Here is a 21,657-nt window from a genome sequence, read left to right as displayed (position 1 = left end):
AAAAAACTCTGTTCAAAATGGGTGTCGCATTCTCTAACGATGGAGCAAAAACACATTCGGATCCGACTTTGCCAACAACATTTGGAGCGTTTTAAAAAGAATAAAAGCGACTTTATCCGTCGATTTATCACAATGGATGAAACTTGGGTCTACCATCATGATTCTGAATCAAAACAGAAGGTGTGAACCTGGCTCTTCGGCGCCGAAGCGAGTTCGTGTGCAAAAATCAGTCAAAAAGGTGTTAGCATCTGTTTTTTGGGATGCGAAAGGAATTTTGTTTATAGATTACTTTCAAACTGGCAAAACAATTAATTCAGATTATTATTGTAACCTTTTAAATCAATTAGACGATAAAATTTGTGAAAGAAGACCCGGATTACAGAAGAAGAAACTCATTTTCCACCAAGATAATGCACCTGTGCACACAGTTCAAAAAACCATTGCTAAAATAACTGAATTGAAGTACGAATTGTTGCAACATCCAGCCTATTCGCCAGATTTAGCTACCTTCGACTTCTGCCTCTTCCCACACCTCAAACAATATCTCTGTAGAAAACGATTTTCTTCAAACGAAGAGGTAATAGCTGCCATGGAGGGATATTTTTCAGAGCTGCCGAAAAACCACTACAGTCAAGGGATCAATAAATTAGAAGACCGTTGGAATAAGTGTATTGAAGTTGAGTGAATCTACGTTGAAAAATAAAGTCATTTTTACAAATAAAAATTGGTTTCTTCATTTCCGTTCTGAGAACTTACTGAACAACCTGGTATTTTATTACCAGATACAATCAATATTGAGCTACATGGTTTCTCTGATGCATCAGAGGCCGCCTATGGAGCAGTTATCTACTGCAAAAGAACATCAGCAACAAACCATACATCAGTGAGGTTGGTGTGCAGTAAATCTCCTCATTAAAGAATACAATCCCAAGACTTGAGCTTTGTGCAGCAGTGCTATTAGCTAAACCAATGCATCGAGTGAAATCACCGTTAAAATTGCAGCTTATTGCTATTCACATTTGGACCGATTCTATGATTGTGCTGTCATGGATCAAGAAAGAGCCACATCTGCTCATGGCATTTGTTGCAAACCGGATTTCAAAGATACAAGATCTGAATGAAACAGCACAGTGGCGTCATATCGTTTCTGAAGAAATTCCATCAGATCTCATATCTACTGACTCATATCATCAGAGGTATGGCTGCCAAAAGACTGCAACTAAGTCAACTGTGGTGAAATGGGCCTGACTTCTTAATGAAGGATGAGTACCCTATAAGAGTTATACCTGAAGCAATTACTGTAAAAGACAGTAATGAACTTAAAAACCTTGCTGATTCTGAACTATCTACTTGTTTAAATCTAAATGTGAATAATTTTGTTAATGATTTATTGAATTGCAGTAATAAATATTTAAAATTAAATCATATTATATTTTTTTTGTTTTAGGTTTTATAAGAATTGTAAGCAAGAAAAAAGAAGGTAGGAAATTTACAAGTGGGAGAACTGAGAATAGCTGAAGAAGCCTTATTAAAATTAGTGCAGGGTAAGTATTTCATAAATGAGATAAATGGTCTTAAAAAATTAAGTATTGTTCTAAGAAATAGTTCTATTAAAAGTCTTTAGCCCTTTCACTGACAGTAATGGACTGTTGAGAGTTGGAGGTAAATTAAGAAATAGCAATTTAACCTATGAGAAAAAATTTCCTATTATTCTGTCATCTAAACATAAATTAACAGAGTTAATAGTTAATTACTATCATTTAAAATATTTGCATGTGGGTCCTCAATCTTTGTTATATCATATAAGACACAAATTTTTGATTGTAAGTGGTAGAAATGTTTGTAGAAAAATTGTAAAAAATTGTATAACATGTTTTAAAGCTAATCCCATTGTAGCTCAGCAAATCATGGGTGATTTAATCAAGGAAAGAATTACAGCTAATCTTACATTTAACTGTACTGGAGTTGACCTCTGTGGCCCATTCTTAATTAAGTACAAAAACCAGAGAAAAGGTATATATCAGAAAAGTTTATGTGTGTATATTCCTTTGTATGGTTACTAAGGCCATCCATTTAGAATTGATAACAGACCTAACATCTGAAGTATTAATAGCTACCTTTAAACGTTTCTTTGCACGAAGAGGTAAAAGTTTTACACTATTTAGTGATAACACTACTAATTTTGTAGGTGCAAATGCAGAATTAAAGAGGTTAAATAAACTAGTGAATGAATGAGATGAGCTTTTAGCCGGTTATTTGAACTCTGAGAATATCGAATGGAAATTTCTCCCTCCCAGAGCACCCAATTTTGGTGGCCTCTGGGAGGCTGGAGTTAAATCTTTTAAGAGCCACTTTAAATGTGTCGTAGGTAATGCAAAATTGACCTTTGAACAATTTTTAACAGTTATGATTCAGATTGAAGGAATTTTAAATTCCCAACCAATGACACCCTTGTCTTCGGACATTGATGATTTAGAGGTTTTAACACCTGGGCATTTTTTAATTGGTAGAGCAATAAATTCGATTTCTGAGCCCGATATCACGGAAGTTAATATTAACAGGTTAAAATTGTGGCAACAGATCGCAAGATTAGTACAAATAGAAAATGCTAAAAGCAGAAAGTTCTAAAAACAATATACAAGTTGGAGATATGGTCTTAGTTAAAAATAATTTGCCTTGTTGTAATTGGGCAGTTGGTCATATAATAGAAGTATTTTATGGTAAAGATGGAAAGGTTCGTGTGTGCAATGTAAAAACTCAAACAGGAACTTTCAAACGACCAATTATCAAATTATGTGTCTTACCAATACAAAAATTAGTATTGTCTTTATAGTTATTGTATAGTATTGAATGTGTTTCACATAAAATGTCATTATGTAACTGAAATGTTATATTGCATTGTTTTGAGTTATACGCTGATGTATATATGGTAAATGTCTAATTATAATAATGATTTTATGTAATAGCACTTATTAAAAATTGTTTATAATATTCTTGTTTAAATTTCTTTATACTATATCTTAATTACAATAGTTGAATGCTACGCATTGCAATGCGGGGCGGCATGTTCGCGCCTGCGCACCTGTAATGTAATGCGAGCATGTGCATCTGTAATGTTATGATCAGACGAGTTTCAGAATTGCCATTGACGGTAGGGCTGGTCACAGCTATGAGTTAATACTGAATGAGTGTAATTAATTATGATAATTAATAAAGAATCGAACCAGAAAATTTATTATATTGTGTGTTATTTGGGATGAGACCCAAACAATAACTTTATAAACATTACACCATTATGAATAAATGTTAATCTATTTTTACAAGAGTGAATAAGACTACTAAACCAAATTGGCCATCAAATCTGTGCCATGGTAAATAATTTCACTTTATGCTAACAAATATTAATGTATTGAGATCTCTCATAGAGGACACTGCAGCAACCCTAAACTCAGAGAGTAAAAGTTTTGGTTTAGTAAGCACTGGTGTGTATTGAGAAATGCTGTGTAATGATGGTACTATGTATTACAGTGTACAGGTGATTAATGTGTTATAGTTTTAAAATGTGGAGTTATTTCATATAGCACACTTCACACAATGACCGTCAGTAGCTGAATGGATAGAATCACTGAAACTGGTACTTCAACCCAAGTTTAAATCTTGGAAAATGGATTAGCTGTATGAGCTTACAGTTAAAATCAAACCTGGTAATTAGGTTAAAAGCAGTGTTGACTTTAACTCAACTTCCATGAGCAGGACAAAGACTCCATAAAATATTAATGAAGTTTTTATTATTATTGAAATACAATCAATAAAAATATAAAGATTTAAAAAAAATCTGAAAGCTTTCAGATTTTACATTACGTTCAAAAGAGTGCTTTTTTTTTTTGATGTTTTGTGTGTTACTTTTGTTTATTAAATATCATGTTCTTTACACTTAAACCATAAAATTCAATTCAACAGCAAAATCACACACACACACAAAAAAAAAAAAAAAAAAAAAAAAAAAAAAAAACCTTGTGCATAAAATATCCATGCTTGAAGATGCACATGATGTTAATGTTAATGAGACACTTTAAAATCGTCAAGTTTGTCAATCAAAAATTCGTTACAGTTTTACAAATTATGAAACAGATAATAAAGCAAATTCCGAATTTGGGCTTTCAGAAGCCCATATTTGAGTGGAGAACTACGTTATTCAAAATTTGATGTCTCTAGGTACTTTTGTTTTTTCAAAATGAGACAAAAATAGAAATATTCATGCAGCTTCTTCATTACTTAATTTCTTTAAATACAGTAATTATTTAATTTTTTAAAATAATATCATAGGCTTTAACATTTGGTGGCAACAATTTGAAAACTGATGCAAAATGCCCAAACAAAATTAATAGCACTTACGGGCAAATTGCCTCTTTGCGCTAATAAAACAGAGAAAAATAACTGAACATCATTCAGAGAATAAAGAAATTGCTTTTAGAGAATAAAAAAATTCAATTTTGGAAATTTGATGCAATAACAATATTACCACAAATGCTTTATCTGAAGTTTAAAAAAAAAAAAGGATACTGCCTATACGTCATTAAGTATGCCAATATGGCAAACTGAAAAGCAATTCTTCCTGACACCGCTACAAAAAAATGCATTAGGGCTTCTTTCTATGGCAGATATCTTCTGTGAAGAGTGTTCATGTGACAGAGAGACTGTAGTAAATCAGCCAGTCACAACATTTTTGTAAACAGCAAACTGAAAATTTCACAGAAATATCCTCCATATTAGCTGACAACCCCAAACTGCATTAATTTAATGATTCATACTAGCAGTCAAATGACTGATTTTTCACTACATTCAATTATTAGAGAAAAGATGTATTTCATTACATTCAATTATTAAAATTCAATTATTAGAGAGGTGCATAGTTTAGTTACACAAAATGATTTAAATTCCTTAATGTATTACACATCTCTTAATCCCTTAATGAATGATAAATAGTTATAATACTATATGCTAGCTGCTTTATATGAAAATGACCAACAAATCAACTATTAAATAATACTGTAATAAAATTGGCTGTATAGCCTTTTTCTGCCTTTTTATTGTATCTTCCACACAAATGAAAAAAAGTAAACTAATTAAAATATATTGCAAAGAAATAAAAATTATTACCTGAGTCACTATCTTGTACCAGAATTTTTTCAGACATGGTTAACTTACTCACTTGAGTATTGCTTGCAGTCCGTATGCTAGGGAGGGTGGGGAAAAAGTATAATTACAAAAATATGAGTACAGTTCCTCTATTCAACATGCACTACATTTAAAAACTGAAGTTAATTACACCTCTTTAGATCATTTAAGCATAGATTAAAAATAAATGTAAGCAAACAGATTAACAGTAAACTGGAACTGGTAAAACAAAAGGATGGTTGAAATATAACAGAATAGTAAAATGAAAGCTTGTAAAAGTAGATACAACACAGTGTAATAAAAAATTACATAACCTGACATGTATGGTAGATTTTTAATAGAGCCTAAATCACATATTTATGACAATTCATAATGTAAAAATTATTCTGGAGATAATTCTAAAAAAACAGATGGTTATGATATGCATTTAAAAACAGCTATCTTCTTCCTCAGTACACATTCATGCCCTTTTTAATATGATTCTAACCACTTTTCTAAGATAAAAATTCATACATTCTGAATTCCTATAACAAAAGTGTATTTTTCTATTATCCTAAGACAATTCTTCCATACATAAACAACTCTAATAATGTAGTATGACACAGAACTGCAGTTTTTACCGTGCTTTTGGTAACTGCACTCAAAAATTTGATTTTAAGCATTTTATTCATTAACAAATCATCACTGTTTCTTAGTAACTATGAAGATAATACTTCAAAGGAATATTAAAGATAGCTTACTTAAAATTTAGCAATTTTTAAATTTAGCAGGTTTTAAAGAGTCTTCACTTAGAGTCTGATAAAAACTTTCTGATAGCAAATGCACAATTCATGCCCAATATTCTCTGTCAAAATATTCTGCATTTTTATATAGCATAAATTATGATTACTCTTATATTTAATAAAAATAAATTATAAATCATGCTGCTGCTGCTTTAATGAGAAGTTTTGCTTCAAGTTACTTTTCTCCTCAAATTTTACAATTTCTCTTACATAGCACATTAGCGTTTAAAAATGATATTGGAAAAAATAAGCCAAACAATGCTCAATAACGAAAAGATGCATGGCTTGAAAAAAAGAATGATATATTCCTTTTACCATGCTTATAATGTAATTTATTAATTACATCTGGATTAAATATAATGTCTCCATAAAATAATCAAAGGCCTCAACATTTGGACAAAATGACACCTATATATTGACCCACATGGTTAAAAAATCTATAATTTCATATATCTGCAATATCAAATAAAATATATATTTTAATGCAGAATTATGATACAGTTATAATTATATACCAGTTATGTTAATGAAACTTAACCACCAAATTCCAACAAAATTTATTTAAAAAAAATTATTCATCCAAATTACAAGAATGAACAAAGAAAAAAAATCTTACACTTTATACCAAGGAAGCTATAAGCAGTATAATTTATAAAATAATACTCAAGCAGCTTAATTTATACAATTGCTATGAACTAATATATAATTTCTGAAAATCCTAAAAATTCTTATCTTGAATATAAAGAGAATCTTAAATTTATTAAATCTATTAATTAATTATATTCACTGAGTCTGTTATGCTATTAAATATTTATAAAAGTATACCTGGAGTATAAAACACAAGCAAACCAGATGACCAAAGTTACAATACTTTGAGCATCTATGGATTGGGACTTCCCAAGAAAGTCAGGTTTACATTCTAGTTCCAAGAAAAGATAAATAATATCAGCATTTCATGAATTTAAAGGTACAAAATTTAAAAGAATTAATAAATAACTAGAAAATGGCATGTAATTAAAGATTTGATACCTTCATTCTAACAAAGAAAATTCAGAAAAAGTAAAAGACAGATAATATGGGACGTTCAGATCAGCAATCATAGATTACTAAACTAAATTATATAACACCACAAAATAATTTTCTTCACATTATTTAGTGCAATGATTTTGCAAACATATTTAATAAACAAAACTTATTAGTAAATACATTTATTCATAGTTTAATTCTACTTAATCAGTTTTTGCTTTCATATAATCAATAATGTCAATGCAAAAGTCCTTCCAAATAACGTTAAATGTCCATTTACTTCAGAGTTTCCATTTTTTTAAATCATTTTATAGAATATTAATATTTCTTATTTTCCGAAATTAGTATTTTTTAAAAATTTTTCAACAAATTTAACACTTTACCCAGCTTTACACTAAATGATATCTTGGTTGACTTTCCCTTCTTCTTTGTCCTTGAGTTCCTAATCCATATGATGGAATAATATTATCCAATTTTCAATGAATTTTCACATTTTTGTTTCATTGTCTTGTCAAAATTTTGTCAAGCTTTTAGAAATACTTTTTAAAATGAATCAATTTTTGAAATATTTTAAAAAATACAGCATAGAAAAAATATACAAAAATGAAGTTTTTTTAGGGGGAAAAAAAAAAGACTAACTGAAAATGGCAAATTGGCAACTGGCAAACCTTTTCAAACATTTCCAAATGAGATGTTACAACCACAATCTTTAGCGAGGAATGATGATGAAAGGGAGTAACCAGTGGTTGCTGATTATCGGACTTTCACTACACATAATAAAGGTAGCCAAGATTCATGACAGTAAGAGCCACATGTTACGGTTCAGTAAAAATAAAAATAAGTTTTGAGAACCACAACTAAATTTCCTAAGAGCTGCAGTTGCCTATTTACAGAGTTGGTAAAAAATAATAAAAGTACAGTCAAAAGTCGTTAATTCGGACACCCATAATCCGGAATGATCTATAATCCAGACCTCAAAGCTACAAACTTTCTGCGCATGCGTCGCATTCACGCATACGCACAGGCGTTTACGAGAGTGTATAAGACCCTTACAGCTGCGAATATGTTTGTGCGCATGCGTGTTTAATGTGTAACGGAGTTATACACTAAGCTAAAGTTATCTAATTCAGTTAATGTTGCAGATTGCGTTGTTCCTTAATCTTCGAATTGGATCCGGCTTATTATTTTTTGCAGACTGTTAGAGCAATTTTATAAAAGTAAGCTTGAACTTTCGATTATGTCAAATAGAATTTGCGATATATATTTACTACAAAGCGAAAGTATTTGATATGATTTAAATCAAGTTCCTCGTCGTTATAATTCGCTTCCGATAGTGAAGAAAGTGACCCAGAGGTTATTGAAAACGAAAACATTTCGATTGACAAATTAGTCGGTATTCTCAACACAGCAATTATAGGACTTGAACAGCGGAACTTTGTAACTAAACAAGAAATTATGTCTGTTTAATAGAATTAAAGAGAAAGTATTATCACATGAAACGAAGCAACTTACATTGAAGGAAATGTTTAATAAAGTAAACAAATAAATATTAAGCTTTTTCTTTTTGTAAATTTTGATACCCTTTAGATCATAATTGTTCTTTATTTCATAAATTACGGTTTCATATTTTTAATTTTGTAATTTCTGCATGCCATCTTACCAGATTTAAACTGATGATCTATAATCCGGAAAAATCGATAATCCGGAATCGCCGAAGTCCCGACGAGTCCGGATTAACGACTTTTGACTGTATTAGAATTTTAATTTTAAAAGTTTCAGGAAAATCTATTAGAATTTTAAAAGTAATAAAATAGACTTTCCTGAAAAGTAATGTTTAGGGTAAACTAAGGAAAATTTTCTGATTTTTAGGTAATCAATATCGTTTCATATAAATATAAATAACAAAAATTATTTCTCTTCCTCTATATACAGGGAACTTTGTACATTACACAGATTTGCAACTATTTCAAAATTCAAATGAACTTCATCTTTCCAGACATAAAACAATTTTTTTCTTGTTTTCTTCTGCTCTTATCCTGTTTATAATTGTTGATTGGTTTAGCAGAAGTAATTTGAAATCAAAAGAAGAAATGGTAATTATTTTTGCAAATGCAGTATCATAAAAAGTTTTCATCTGACTGAAGAATGAAGCACTAATTTAAAAAATAGATCCAGATATTTTTCTTTAATTCATAGTACTTCTTAGTAAAGAATAAAATGAGTGAAATGGGACTTCACACCATATGAAAAAACTGCTCTTCCAGAAAGAATTGTTTGTTTGAATCGGACAAAGTCCATGAGTAATTAAGGGAGGGATGCATTCATGATGGACATTCTAAGAGAAACTTGCTGCTATATAAATCATTCAAAAAAGCAAAACTGTTTAAAATTATACTGACAATGTTTTCAAGATTTTGCAAAGAAAATAATAATTTAGGTTTGAATTTGAGTCAAAGATCAAAATTTTGATATCAAACCTAGCGCTAAATAACTGATTTAGCTTTTTAGATGTGTACTGGATTAATAATTACCTTTTTTTAAAAGATGAGACCTTATTTTCAGACCCACTTATCTTCAGAAAGATATGAATTTTCAAAAACTGAAGTATTAACGAATTCTTGTTTTTTAATTATTCAAATCTTTTGAAATCTAACCTAATAATTTATCAAACATTTTAACTTAAAACTTTGCAAATATTAGTTTAATTAATACTCAGTAGAGGAATTCAATGTAACCACAACACGACTACTGCAATTTAATGGTATCTGAATTACTAAAATCACCTCATGTTGGTTCTGAGTACTACACTGTTTCAACACGACATTCAACGAAATACACAGAAAGCAGTAGGTGCCATTTTTCAAAACCTACTCTCCAGCCATCTCAGTAACTATTGACAAGGTAACTAGTGTCACAGTATGCAAATGCAGCGACATGGACTTGATTGCAGTTGAACTATTCAGCCATGCTCGCTGAATTCTGAGGTGTTAATTGAAATTTAGACTAATTCAGAAGACAAACAACAAAAATCAGCATTATATTTACAAAATTTCCACAGGAATAGTTTCGATGGTTTTACCGAACCACCATCCTCAACTGCAAAACCGCAAATGAAATTTAGGCTGTTATTTAAATATGTATTCCAAACTATGCTAAGAAAATGAACCTCAAATTCAAAGGTTTAATTATGTATTTCATTTACTAAATTTAGCAAACATCTTTTTAGTAATTACAGATGTTTTTTCCAAATTACATTAGATGTGCTTTAAACATCTTTTTAGTACATACAGATGTTTTTTCCAAATTACATTAGATGTGGATTTCAAACTTTGCTTTAAATATTAAGCAAAAGTTAATTTTCATTCCTCCCCCTTCTTTTTCTTCTTATTCTTATTTGAAGGACTGCAGTCTGTGATATTCCAAAATTTACCATGATTCAGATATAAGTTTGAGAAAACTTGGAATTTGACCTACATTACCTTTTTTTTACGATGCAAATTAAAAAGTATACATATTTGTTGTATTGTTCAGTAAGATTTTAAATGCATCACCAGTTACATTGTAAAGCACATGAGTGCAGGATCATTTAAAAAATAATACACACAGTAGATTAGCAATGTAATTGGAATGAAGTTTACCTTGCACTCTTAATATCCACTTTGTGAAGACCACTTCGATTACGAAAATAAAAATGAAATTTCATGAGCTAAGTGTAACTGGATTGTGGAATAGTTGGAGTGATTAGCCATGCAAAGGATATGTAACATTAACATTCCTACCAAAAATATTTTACAGAAGATGTGTTTCAGATAGATATCGTTACAAAATGCTCAGTTGCGGTAAAATAGCTTTCATGCTTCGTTTAGGGTTGCCAGATTTGGTGCAAAATCATTAATTTGGCGACAAAATTGGCGATATGCCACAGACAAAGCGATACTTTCTAGAACAAATTCTTACTGGTTTGTCCCAGAATGTTCTCAAAGGCAAGCTGAAAGCTATATAAACCTTGCCTGAGTGCGGAGTAACAGTGTACTGTCAAGTGTATTGCGAGTTTTATTGTGAAGACTATCTTGAAAGTGTTGAGCTCCAAGATCAATCGACTAAGTCAGGAGCTGTACTTAGTGTTTTGCTGTGAAGCTGTGTTCACCATTATAGCCTGAAGGCTTCGCTGCTGATAGTTTCACTGTGTTTATTGTAGCTTTACGATGACTGTAACGTGTCTTTGGACTGTCCTGTGAAATACTGATGAAAAAATTGTGTATTGATTCTTCATCAAGTGTTGCCATCAAAAACTCCAAATCCATGAACCCGTAGAACGCAACAATACGTTAATCAAGTTTATACCAATGATGTACATTTTGCAATAAATCATAGAAGATTTAATAAAAAATATTGAGTATGATTTGCTGTAGGTCAAATACCAATGTTTTTTAAATTATTCTGAAAATCCACTTTTTTCAAAGCGAAGAGAAAAACTATCAATTAATGATCCCAAAATATTTAAATATGGACTTAAAAAGAAAAGGATGTCTATTATAATTTCCTATCTTAAATGTTACAGATTGATTGAAGAATGAATTTTTATGTTTGTCCACAATGAATAATATCTTTCTCTATATTTTAATTTTTTCACCTATTAGTTTTTTGAAGTAACATCGTATCTTTTGGTATAAATATGGATGTTGGACCAGCTGGTTTCAGATTTGAAGGCCTCACAACAATCTTCAACCAATTTTGACAGATATACTTTGCAAACATCACAAAAATTTCATAATAATTCCTGATAGCCTTTGGCGGGATATATTGTATACATTTGTATATTTTTTAGCCTAAACGTTAGAGACAAACACTTAAGATCTTTAGAGTAAGACATTTTGATGCAACATGTGCTTGAAATGAAATCTAAACGTGTTTGGAGTATTGTAAATGTAGGAAATCAAAAGCATATCTCAAAATTGAAAGTTTATTTGAAAATCCTGTTGCGCAGTCCAGTTCATTATATGAAGCTTGTAGTAATAAGCAGTGGGTCATAGCAATGTCTTCCTTTGTACTACCCACTTTCATGAATAACATGAGATATACAATATGACTGACGATCAGGAAGAAAACAATATCTACTGATGAAGCACATGATATACATATAATGAACTAAAAAAAAACTGAAAACAATGATTGGGAAACATACAAAGAAATATCTCACGCTATACTGACATCAATATTTTCTGCAAGTATTTGATGAAAAAAGTGAGGATAACACACCAAGAAAATGAACATTATGTTTAAAAATTTTTCTTTTGGCTCATGGGCAAAAATTGTATTGTATTATTGATAGATAGGTGAACTCCATGAAAACAATAGTATTAAAAGGTAAAATACTGTAAAAGAATATAAAACAGACTTATGCACTTTAATATTAATATTAGTGTTTTTATTGCATTATAAACTTGAAGTCAGATTTTCTTCCATTTTTAAAGTGATAATGAAGCGATGGTACTTTTCCATTCTATGCCCGCAATCTAAACAAATTTTCTAAAGAAAAAGATATTCAGCAGAATTCAAACCTATTTTGTCATCATCGTTTATGTGTTTTTGTCATCAGGGATCCGATTTAAAAATTTCCAAGTAGACCATTCTTTACGGTATGATTCATGATCAAGAAAATTCAATCAAAAGCCAATATCCAAATGATGAACTAGGGAAGGCTCACACAAATACCACAACTGAGTAACTGGGAGTTCTATGTGACGTACCTCACTTGTCTGACAGTAACATCATAACAAGTCCATGAAATTCATCATGGCAAGGAGTGCAAGATTGTGCTTGTCGTTGGCAATAGCCCTGAGCATATGTGAAAAGTACAACTTTGCTCAGTTTCGCCTGCAATTTTGATGGAGAGCACCCCAGGGGAAAGGATCCAAGGGTCTCCCATCCCCCTACTATCAAATTCTCAACAGGACTTTGCCACGTATTTAAAGTGCCTCCATTCTGCACAGACACTACATTTATAAACATCCCTGCCTTCTTTGGGATTCAAACTTGGGCCTATCAGTACGGCAGTCAGACTGGGGGCTCTGATTGGCATTAGCCATAGAAATGTCTGTACAGCTGTATGATAGGCTGTTTTATAGTAAGGTTTGTGCTGAGTCGGTCTCCCAAAACCTGAATGTTAAATAATCAGCACCTATTAATTCTGTCAACAGCAGTTAAATTGTTACTTATGGCAGAAAAAATTATTGTCTCAGCATTAGAATAGGGGATGAGATCCTATACCATGGTGATCCTGAAATACACTATGGCAGCATATAGTCAAAACATTAGTTCATCACCCACCAAGAACAACAAGCAACAGGACATTGTAAGAAAGGTGAAAATGATGCTCTTCAATCACCATGGACTTAAACTTTCCAAATTCTTCAAGATCAAAACAAAAGACCTTGTGAGGAAAAAGTTATAAAAGTTATCTTTCTGCATGACGATACTAAGCTTCATATAACTAACAATATGCAAGCCCATTTAGAGCAAATCCCGTAAGGAGGTCTTGACACTTACAGCTACTAACCTTTATCGCTTCCTTTCACATATTGGGAAGTTTGAAACGAACCCATTTTTAATTAGATCAAGAAATGCTACAGAAAAGTAGATATAGACTCAACTCACAATCATGAAAATTTTTCAACACAGCTATCTGCCATATGGGATCATAACAGCAGAAGTATGTTTAAAACAAAGGAGAATTATTAACATGGACAATACTACTTTCATTTCATTGGTAATGCTAAGTTTCATTTGATTGCTATTTGTAATGAAATTCTTAAGAATAAAACCCATAATTTTAATGCGAACTAAGATTTTAACTTTTGGCTTATTATTGCCTCTCACATGCTAATTAAATATGATTAGTATGCATGCTTAAAACATAACATCGACATCATTTACCATTCTTTTTAACTTAAATTTGGCAACATCATATACTCTCAAGGTTTCATTATAATGATGCATTTTTCTATAACAGTAACAGTTAGTATCAAATCTTTTTTTTTTTTTTTTTTTTTGTTCTAATTATCCTGAAGACAAATTTAGTGATCAAAGAAATAAATAGATGGATTATTATATGCAGAATTTGGATTATGATAAGCAAAATTAATTTTACATTAGTTATAATCCATGTACTTACTTTCTGAATTATTCAAGGCTGACCATGTTAGATAGAGAACATACAGCATCACAATTGACGACTGCAATAATCCAGATTTAGGAAGTGCTTAAAGAAAAGATAAGTTTTATTACATCTTCTATGTGAATATATTACTTTTTTTAAAAAATAAATCATGAATATAGAATATTTTTTGCAAAAAAATTTGGTCATAAGTAGACAAATGGAAACATTAAAATTAGATAAAGAAATGAAGATATGAAAGAACTGTTATCAGTAAATAAGACATTAGTTTGCACTCTGTAGCTCACAAAGTTGATGCATGTCTTGAAAATATAATAATGTTCTAATATACTGCAAACTGATTTATGAGGTAGAATTCAAAAGTTCCCAGACCGAGTCTATAACGTAAAAAATATTATGAATTACGTTGCAGAAACACATCCTCCTTCTAAATAAGACCCTTGTGCAACAGCATACTTTTGCCAGTGCCTGTAAAGTTTATTGAAGCATGTCTGGAATCCAGTTTTGGCCATGTCCTTTAATTCTGCCAGTGATGCACATTTAATTTCATCTGAAGATTGAAATCGAAGATTTTGCAAGTGTCTTGCCAGTTCAGGAAATAGGAAGAAATCGCAAGATGCAAGATCAAGTGAGCAAGAACAAGGAGGATGATGCAAAACAGTTGTTTTCGTTTTCTTAAAACAGTAGGGACTGGTGAGCAGGAGTGTTGTCATGCAACAGCAACCATGATTGCTCAACCCACATTTTCGATCTCTTCTTCCAGATCGACTCGTGCAAATGACGCAGGATTTTGACGTAGAGCTCTTTGTTCACAGTGCATCCTTCAGGGATAAATTCCATATGCACAATGCCCTGGATATCGAAGAATACCTCTAGCCATTACCTTTCTTTTAAAGCGATCTTGGCAGAATTTTTGCTTATGTAGAGATTGTGGTGATTTCCATGTTGCCAATGCTCTCTTGGTCAGGTGGTACAAAAAAAAAACAAAATTTTTCGTCTCCAGTAACAATTCTGCCAAATAGGGAAGGATCTTTGTCAACAACCGAGATTAAGTCTCCCACCATCCATTCAAATTCCCTTTTGGTCTATGTTTAACATGCGGGGAACGATATGTTGACACACCCTATGCATGGACACATGGTCTCTGATATCCCAAATAATTCTGCTATTTGGCAAATTGTTTGCTGCCTGTTCCCACATACCACCGCAAACATCGTTTTGATTGGTGCACGAAATCATGGGACGGCCACAACATTCGTAGTCTTCAGCAATTTCCCTGCCTTCTCTGAAACAACGATGCGACTCAAAAGCTTGCGTTCTCGATAATGTTTCACTTCCGTACACGTCCTTCAACATTTCAAAACTTTCTGTAACACTCTTTCCCAAGCGAACACAAAATTTGATATTGATACTCTGCTGAACTGATGCCATTTCTTTCTACTGTCAATTATTAAATGCACCTGCCTACAAAAAACGCTATTGCCGCGAGCTTTCGACCACGTGATTTGGGACAAACCACTTTTAGAAAAGGGGGAGAACATAGTAATACAAAAACGCTCTTGTAGTCGCACTACTGCAAAACATTTTTGTGTCAGTCCGAGAACTTTTGAATCCTACAATGTATAAGTTTTCCACAAATACATATGGAACAAGATGTAAGAATTGTCTTTAACAGTCTTTTGGCTGTTAGTAAGCCGTAACAAAGAATTCCATATGAAGAACAAATTCTTAGAACAAACAGTAAGTCAAAAAGAACCTTTTCAGGAAATTTCCTCATACTAGCTAGATTACAGTCTTTAAACAATAGCTCAAATAAGATACCAAACAAAAGTCCTTTATGACTCCAGTTAGAGGAAGAAGATCACTAATCTTCTACCTAGCTTCTGACTAACTCAGCTACTTGCAACAAGCAACATTTTCAGTTTTGAAGCTTGATTTTGCATATCAGAATCTCCCCCCACACCAGTTCAAGGAAAGTGCATTTTTGGAAAAGTTACATGTGTCACACATATTTCTATCTAAGAGGGCTTCTAATTCTTTATCTTATGTACTTATGCTTCTATTTTCAAATTATGCTATGCTTAGTTTGTTTTATGTTGCAAGGTTATTTTAAATAAATTATTTCTTGCACTTTAACGTGCAATAACTTTGAAAACTTGAGTTAATCTGGTTCTGGGGTACTATGTTTAAGCCATGCAAAAAATTTAAGCTCAATAAACAGTGAATTATATTACACTGAACAATTAACATAAGGAAATTTCAAAGACAGATCTATTCAGATCCAATTAAACTTCAAATGATATGAAATTTATAAATTTTGTTTCAGACTTTATTAAATGGTATTACACTAGCATTATTTTAGTACTCCAAAGATATAAATTTCACTTCAGAAACAATTTTTAACAACAGTATAGTTTTTCCAAATTCCATAATTGCAAAAGTTTAAAAGGAATGAATTACACGTTAGAAATTAAAATCCAATGTAATCCCAATGTACTTAATTCAATGATATTAGCAGCATTTTACTATAACAATGCAGACATTAAGCTCAGAGGCATTCTACACTCATGTCCATAAATTAAGGATAATGCAAAATCAGACAAAGGAAGAGTTAGAAGCAAAACAAATTTGACTTATTTGTAAAGCTTATTTATTAAACAAAAGGTAAAGAGCAAAAAAAGATGCTATATGTTTGATATTATTAAAAACATTAGCGATTTTTCCTCCCTGGAGCAAATTACAAAAAAAAAAAAAAAAACCTATTTACAAAAAACCAATATTACATGGTTGGTATGATTGTTAATACATTGTATGTCTCCCAGACGATGCAATACAGTCCGTACAATGGCTAGGCATGTTGAGTATCAAATTATCGATCTGATCTTCGGGGATATTACACCACTCAAAAAGCAATGCTCTCCGAAGTTCCGGCAGACACGTAGGAGGAGGTTGACGTGCTGCAACTGGTCGGTCCCATACGTGCTCTACTGGATTCAAGTCCGGTGAGAATGCTGGCCAGTCCATACGGGTGATATCCTCCGATTGATGGCATTCGCTTATGATGTTTGCATGGTGAGGTTGGGCGTTGTCATCCATAAACACAAATTGTGCCACCATGGCGCCCCGAAACAAACGTACATGTTGTTCCAGAATGACGTCCCGATAGATATGGCTTGTCATGGTTCCAATCTGAACATGCAGATCAGTTCTGGAACCCAGAATAATTCCACCCCAAACGAGCACTCCTGCACCACCGTAACGGTGTAGTTCAATGATGTTTTCTTGGTGGTAACGGGTACCTGGAGATCTCATTATGAAAATCCGGCGAGAATCAGACTGCAAGCTAAACCTGGACTCGTCGGAAAACATCACACAAAAGCCGACTATTGCAGTGTCCACAATGCATGCTCTCTACCGCAGGCGACAGTGAGTTGCAGTAAGTGGAATGCATCTGACAGGTCTGCGAGCATATAGACCAATCTGCCCTAAGCGTTTGTACATGGTCTGCCTTGAAATTGTCATACCAGTGGCTGAAGAGAGCTGACGAGACAGGTTTGAGGCTGTGCTTTGCCTGTTTCTTTTGGCAGTAACTGCCAAATACCGGTCCTCATTCGGCGTTGTAACTCTGGGGCGACCTGTGCTGTAACGTCTACTCACATTACCATCATCTTGGAATCGTTGCAAAAGCCTGGTGATGACACTCTGTGCAATTCCAAGCTCGTCTGATACTTCCAGTTGGGTACGCGAATATTCCAGATGGCCGACAATTCTACCACGTAAAAAATTATCCAAATGCGTCCTTTGTGTCATAACTATTCGGTTATTGCACTGAAATGTTTATAAAGCGCCTGCGAAAAATTTTACTTCTTTGCCTGTATTCCTTATATATCACTCTCTTACACTCTCGTCATTGTGACGTACCATCGGTGTCATTTGGTTACTTCCTGATATTTGCATATGATTCTTGAAGATGTGTGTAGTGATTTTACAGGTGATATATTTATTTTAGAGTTCGATTTCCGTGTGACTCCGAATTATCCTTAATTTATGGACATGAGTGTAGAAACACTTATACATTTTTGTGCAAAAAAATTAAAATACACTTTTGTACATGACAAATATTTCCCATATGTGAAAAGTCACCAAGTTACCACAACCTTAGCCACAAAAAAGATCTTATATTCAGAAAAATTAACCCTTTGATATTAAAATGAATATTTTTAATGGTTTAAATTAAGGTTAAAAAATAAAAAGAAAACCCATGCATGAGGAACAGAAAATAAGAGCTTGAGCTTTGTAAATGTAATACAGTGTACTTTGATTGTCCAGGTGACAATTATCCACGTTTGGCAGTTATCTATGCATGCACGCTAAATGCTATGCATGAGAGTGTGTAAAAAATTAACACACACAAGTTCAAGCATGCTCTAAAAACCACTGAAGTGCAACTTTAGGTTTAGTTTCAATGATTTCCTTATACAATTCATTCTATGTGTGCATAGTTGAAGGGCATCACTTCGGTTGATCAATAAGATTTTTTTTTCAGGTTTTTTTTCAATTGCAGAAACATCAAGGAATGGTTCAGTGGCAATATGATTGAGCCTGGCATTCAACGCTTGTGTGACTTGGATATTGTTTCAAATGTCACAAGTATACAAGAGACAGAGAGTTATAATGAAAATGCAAGCGAAGAAGATACTGACAATTACATTTATCCCAAGACAGCAATTACTTCTGTTGAAACTACTGAACTTCGTTAACCAAAGAGAATTCGAATACAGCAATAAAATAACACTTTGAAAAGTACACAGTAAAATTCAACATATATTTAAATGTCTTAAAAAAAAAATACTGATATGCTGTTTTTTTTTTTTTTTTTTTTTTTTTTTTTTTTTTTTTTTTTATGAAATGAAGGCATACAGTATGTATGAAAACTAACAGTTTACCTTCTTTATGTTCTTTATTTATCCGTGTCTGCTTTCACCGGCATTAGCCAGGAAAATGTACACTGTACTTTGCAATTAAATCAATAATTATTTACTTCATATTATGTATCAAGTTAAAATATTAAGTATTAAATTACCATCTTGAACTTTAGGCAAAATTGATACGATGGATAAAATGATACAACTTATCAAATTGAAGCTGATGAAAAATTTCTGCACACCACAAGAGTTACCCTAAAATTAGGCAGAAATATTAAATTAATATGACATAGAATTTTAAAATTAATATTAAGAAATATATATACATTATATTCATAACTTTTTTGTGGTTTAATATTCAGTCCTTAAGCTGTAAATCTGCATCACATTTAATAATCATAATATGCATATATGTATACTAAATTCAAAATTTATGGCCAATTACTTAATTAGACTGAATCCAATTCATATATGTAAGGGGCATAAAATGATGAAAAATATGCAAATCTGCAGTTCTTTAAATGTGATTGCTAAAAATAAAAAAAGAAGGGGGGAAAAAAGGTTCAAGGCATCTTAAACAGATACCACATTTAAAAATTATGGTTTTATCATACATTTTCTTTTATAATCTAAAGAGATATTTCTACAATTTCCAGGTTTTTCGCTGTTTGCAGAGATTTGTTAATCTACAATGTGGCTTTAAACCAGAAAATCTAGCTGACATCCTGTCAAAATTGTAAAAATTAACTTATAAGCTATTTGTTTATATGGCCTTGAACCATACTAATTATAACATGCTTCAGCTTTACAAATATCATTCATTCACATTATAAAGATTCACAGCAAATTATCATGCTGAACTGAAATGAGTAACACACTGATTTTCTTCCATCCCCGTCCCCCCTACTTTGAATCTGAATCTTCCACTAAATAATACTGGTTCTCATAAATAACTTTTACATCTGACTTCCCCATATTATTTTATTTCCAAAGTACATAAGAATAAGAGCTGTAGTGAAAATGAATTTCATAATTTTTCCCCCTCTTCAGCCCCCTTAAGATCTTAACTAAAAGGATTCAGATTTTAATGATCGCCCAGAAGGGCTTTTTTAGAGTTTAATGTTTTTGTCAGTAGAGATTATCGATAGAGAGGACCTAGGGGGAATAGCGAAACATTTTATAAGAAATAAGATGATATGCATTTAGATCAACATTGGAACATTATATATGTTCTGTATATTTAAAAAGTGAAAAAATATGTAATATAATTGCATAAAATATTTAATGTATTTTAATTAGATATATCATGAATTAAATGTATTTTTATTTAAACCAATCAGAATAAAAAGTTAAAAAAAATATTAAGAACTGCCGCTATTGCTTTTAAATAATGTAATTGTTAATTAATTACAGACATATTAAATAAGAATGAAAAATATCTTACGATTTTCCAACTTGAATGAAAAGTGAAACAATGATTTAAAAACCAGAAGTTCAGGAATTGATCAATCATCATTAATTATAAATGTATTCACATGAAAAGAAAGACTTAGCAGATTGTCAACTCTGTCAAGGAAACTGCTAAGACATCTTCCTAATAGCTTTGCATTCTTCCATTTTGTGTCTTTTCATTTGAGTATTTAAGACCATACCTTTTATCACAGCAAATCTATTTGCTTAAAAACATGATTTTGCATTGTTTCACTTTTCATTCAAGTTGGAAAATCGTAAGATATTTTTCATTCTTATTTAATATGTCTGTAATTAATTAACAATTACATTATTTAAAAGCAATAGCGGCAGTTCTTAATATTTTTTTTAACTTTTTATTCTGATTGGTTTAAATAAAAATACATTTAATTCATGATATATCTAATTAAAATACATTAAATATTTTATGCAATTATATTACATATTTTTTCACTTTTTAAATATACAGAGCATATATAATGTTCCAATGTTGATCTAAATGCATATCATCTTATTTCTTATAAAATGTTTCGCTATTCCCCCTAGGTCCTCTCTATCGATAATCTCTACTGACAAAAACATTAAACTCTAAAAAAGCCCTTCTGGGCGATCATTAAAATCTGAATCCTTTTAGTTAAGATCTTAAGGGGGCTGAAGAGGGGGAAAAATTATGAAATTCATTTTCACTACAGCTCTTATTTTTATTCCTTATTCTGGAAACAGGACACTGGCCAAGACAGACACAATTTCACCTTTTTCCTAGCCTTTCTAATCTTATCTTTAAAGCTGAAAATCTGTTGATGGAACAATAAGGGACATGAGCCTTTGCATAAAACTTTTCTAATTGTGTAAATGTATACAGAATTTTCCTTTTCTTTTTAAAAGAAATAACCACTTTAACAGGTATCACACACTATTAACAATATTGTAGCTTGATAGTCATATGCAAATTGAACAAAATAAGGTATGTAACCAACTAAAAAATTGGGTAACATTTTGTTAATGATTCTAATGAGGAACATGAAGGGAAGTTTCAGCGGGAAATTAAGTTATTCACAACCTCTTAAAAAGAATTACATAACAGCTTAACCAACACCCA

The 21,657-nt window shown here is 31.7% G+C and overlaps 1 protein-coding gene across 1 annotated transcript in view; it reads right to left on the bottom strand.

Annotated features, from left to right (window-relative positions):
* Nucleotides 1-21,657, bottom strand: part of Serinc (serine incorporator TMS1) — a 117,295-nt gene that overhangs the window by 34,063 nt on the left and 61,575 nt on the right. Inside the window, exons 7-10 of the mRNA XM_035353483.2 lie at nucleotides 19,247-19,343; nucleotides 14,161-14,247; nucleotides 6,786-6,879; nucleotides 5,161-5,237 (exon numbers count right to left, since the gene is read on the bottom strand). Of these exons, the coding sequence (XP_035209374.1) occupies nucleotides 5,161-5,237; nucleotides 6,786-6,879; nucleotides 14,161-14,247; nucleotides 19,247-19,343 (355 nt within the window). The remainder of the gene's footprint in view (nucleotides 1-5,160; nucleotides 5,238-6,785; nucleotides 6,880-14,160; nucleotides 14,248-19,246; nucleotides 19,344-21,657) is intronic.

The sequence above is a fragment of the Stegodyphus dumicola genome, chromosome 9 (assembly GCF_044657685.1).
Source record: "Stegodyphus dumicola isolate Sdum_Otavi_A_Nest chromosome 9, ASM4465768v1".
Classification (NCBI taxonomy): domain Eukaryota; kingdom Metazoa; phylum Arthropoda; class Arachnida; order Araneae; family Eresidae; genus Stegodyphus; species Stegodyphus dumicola.
This window is presented reverse-complemented; position numbering and strand designations above follow the sequence as displayed.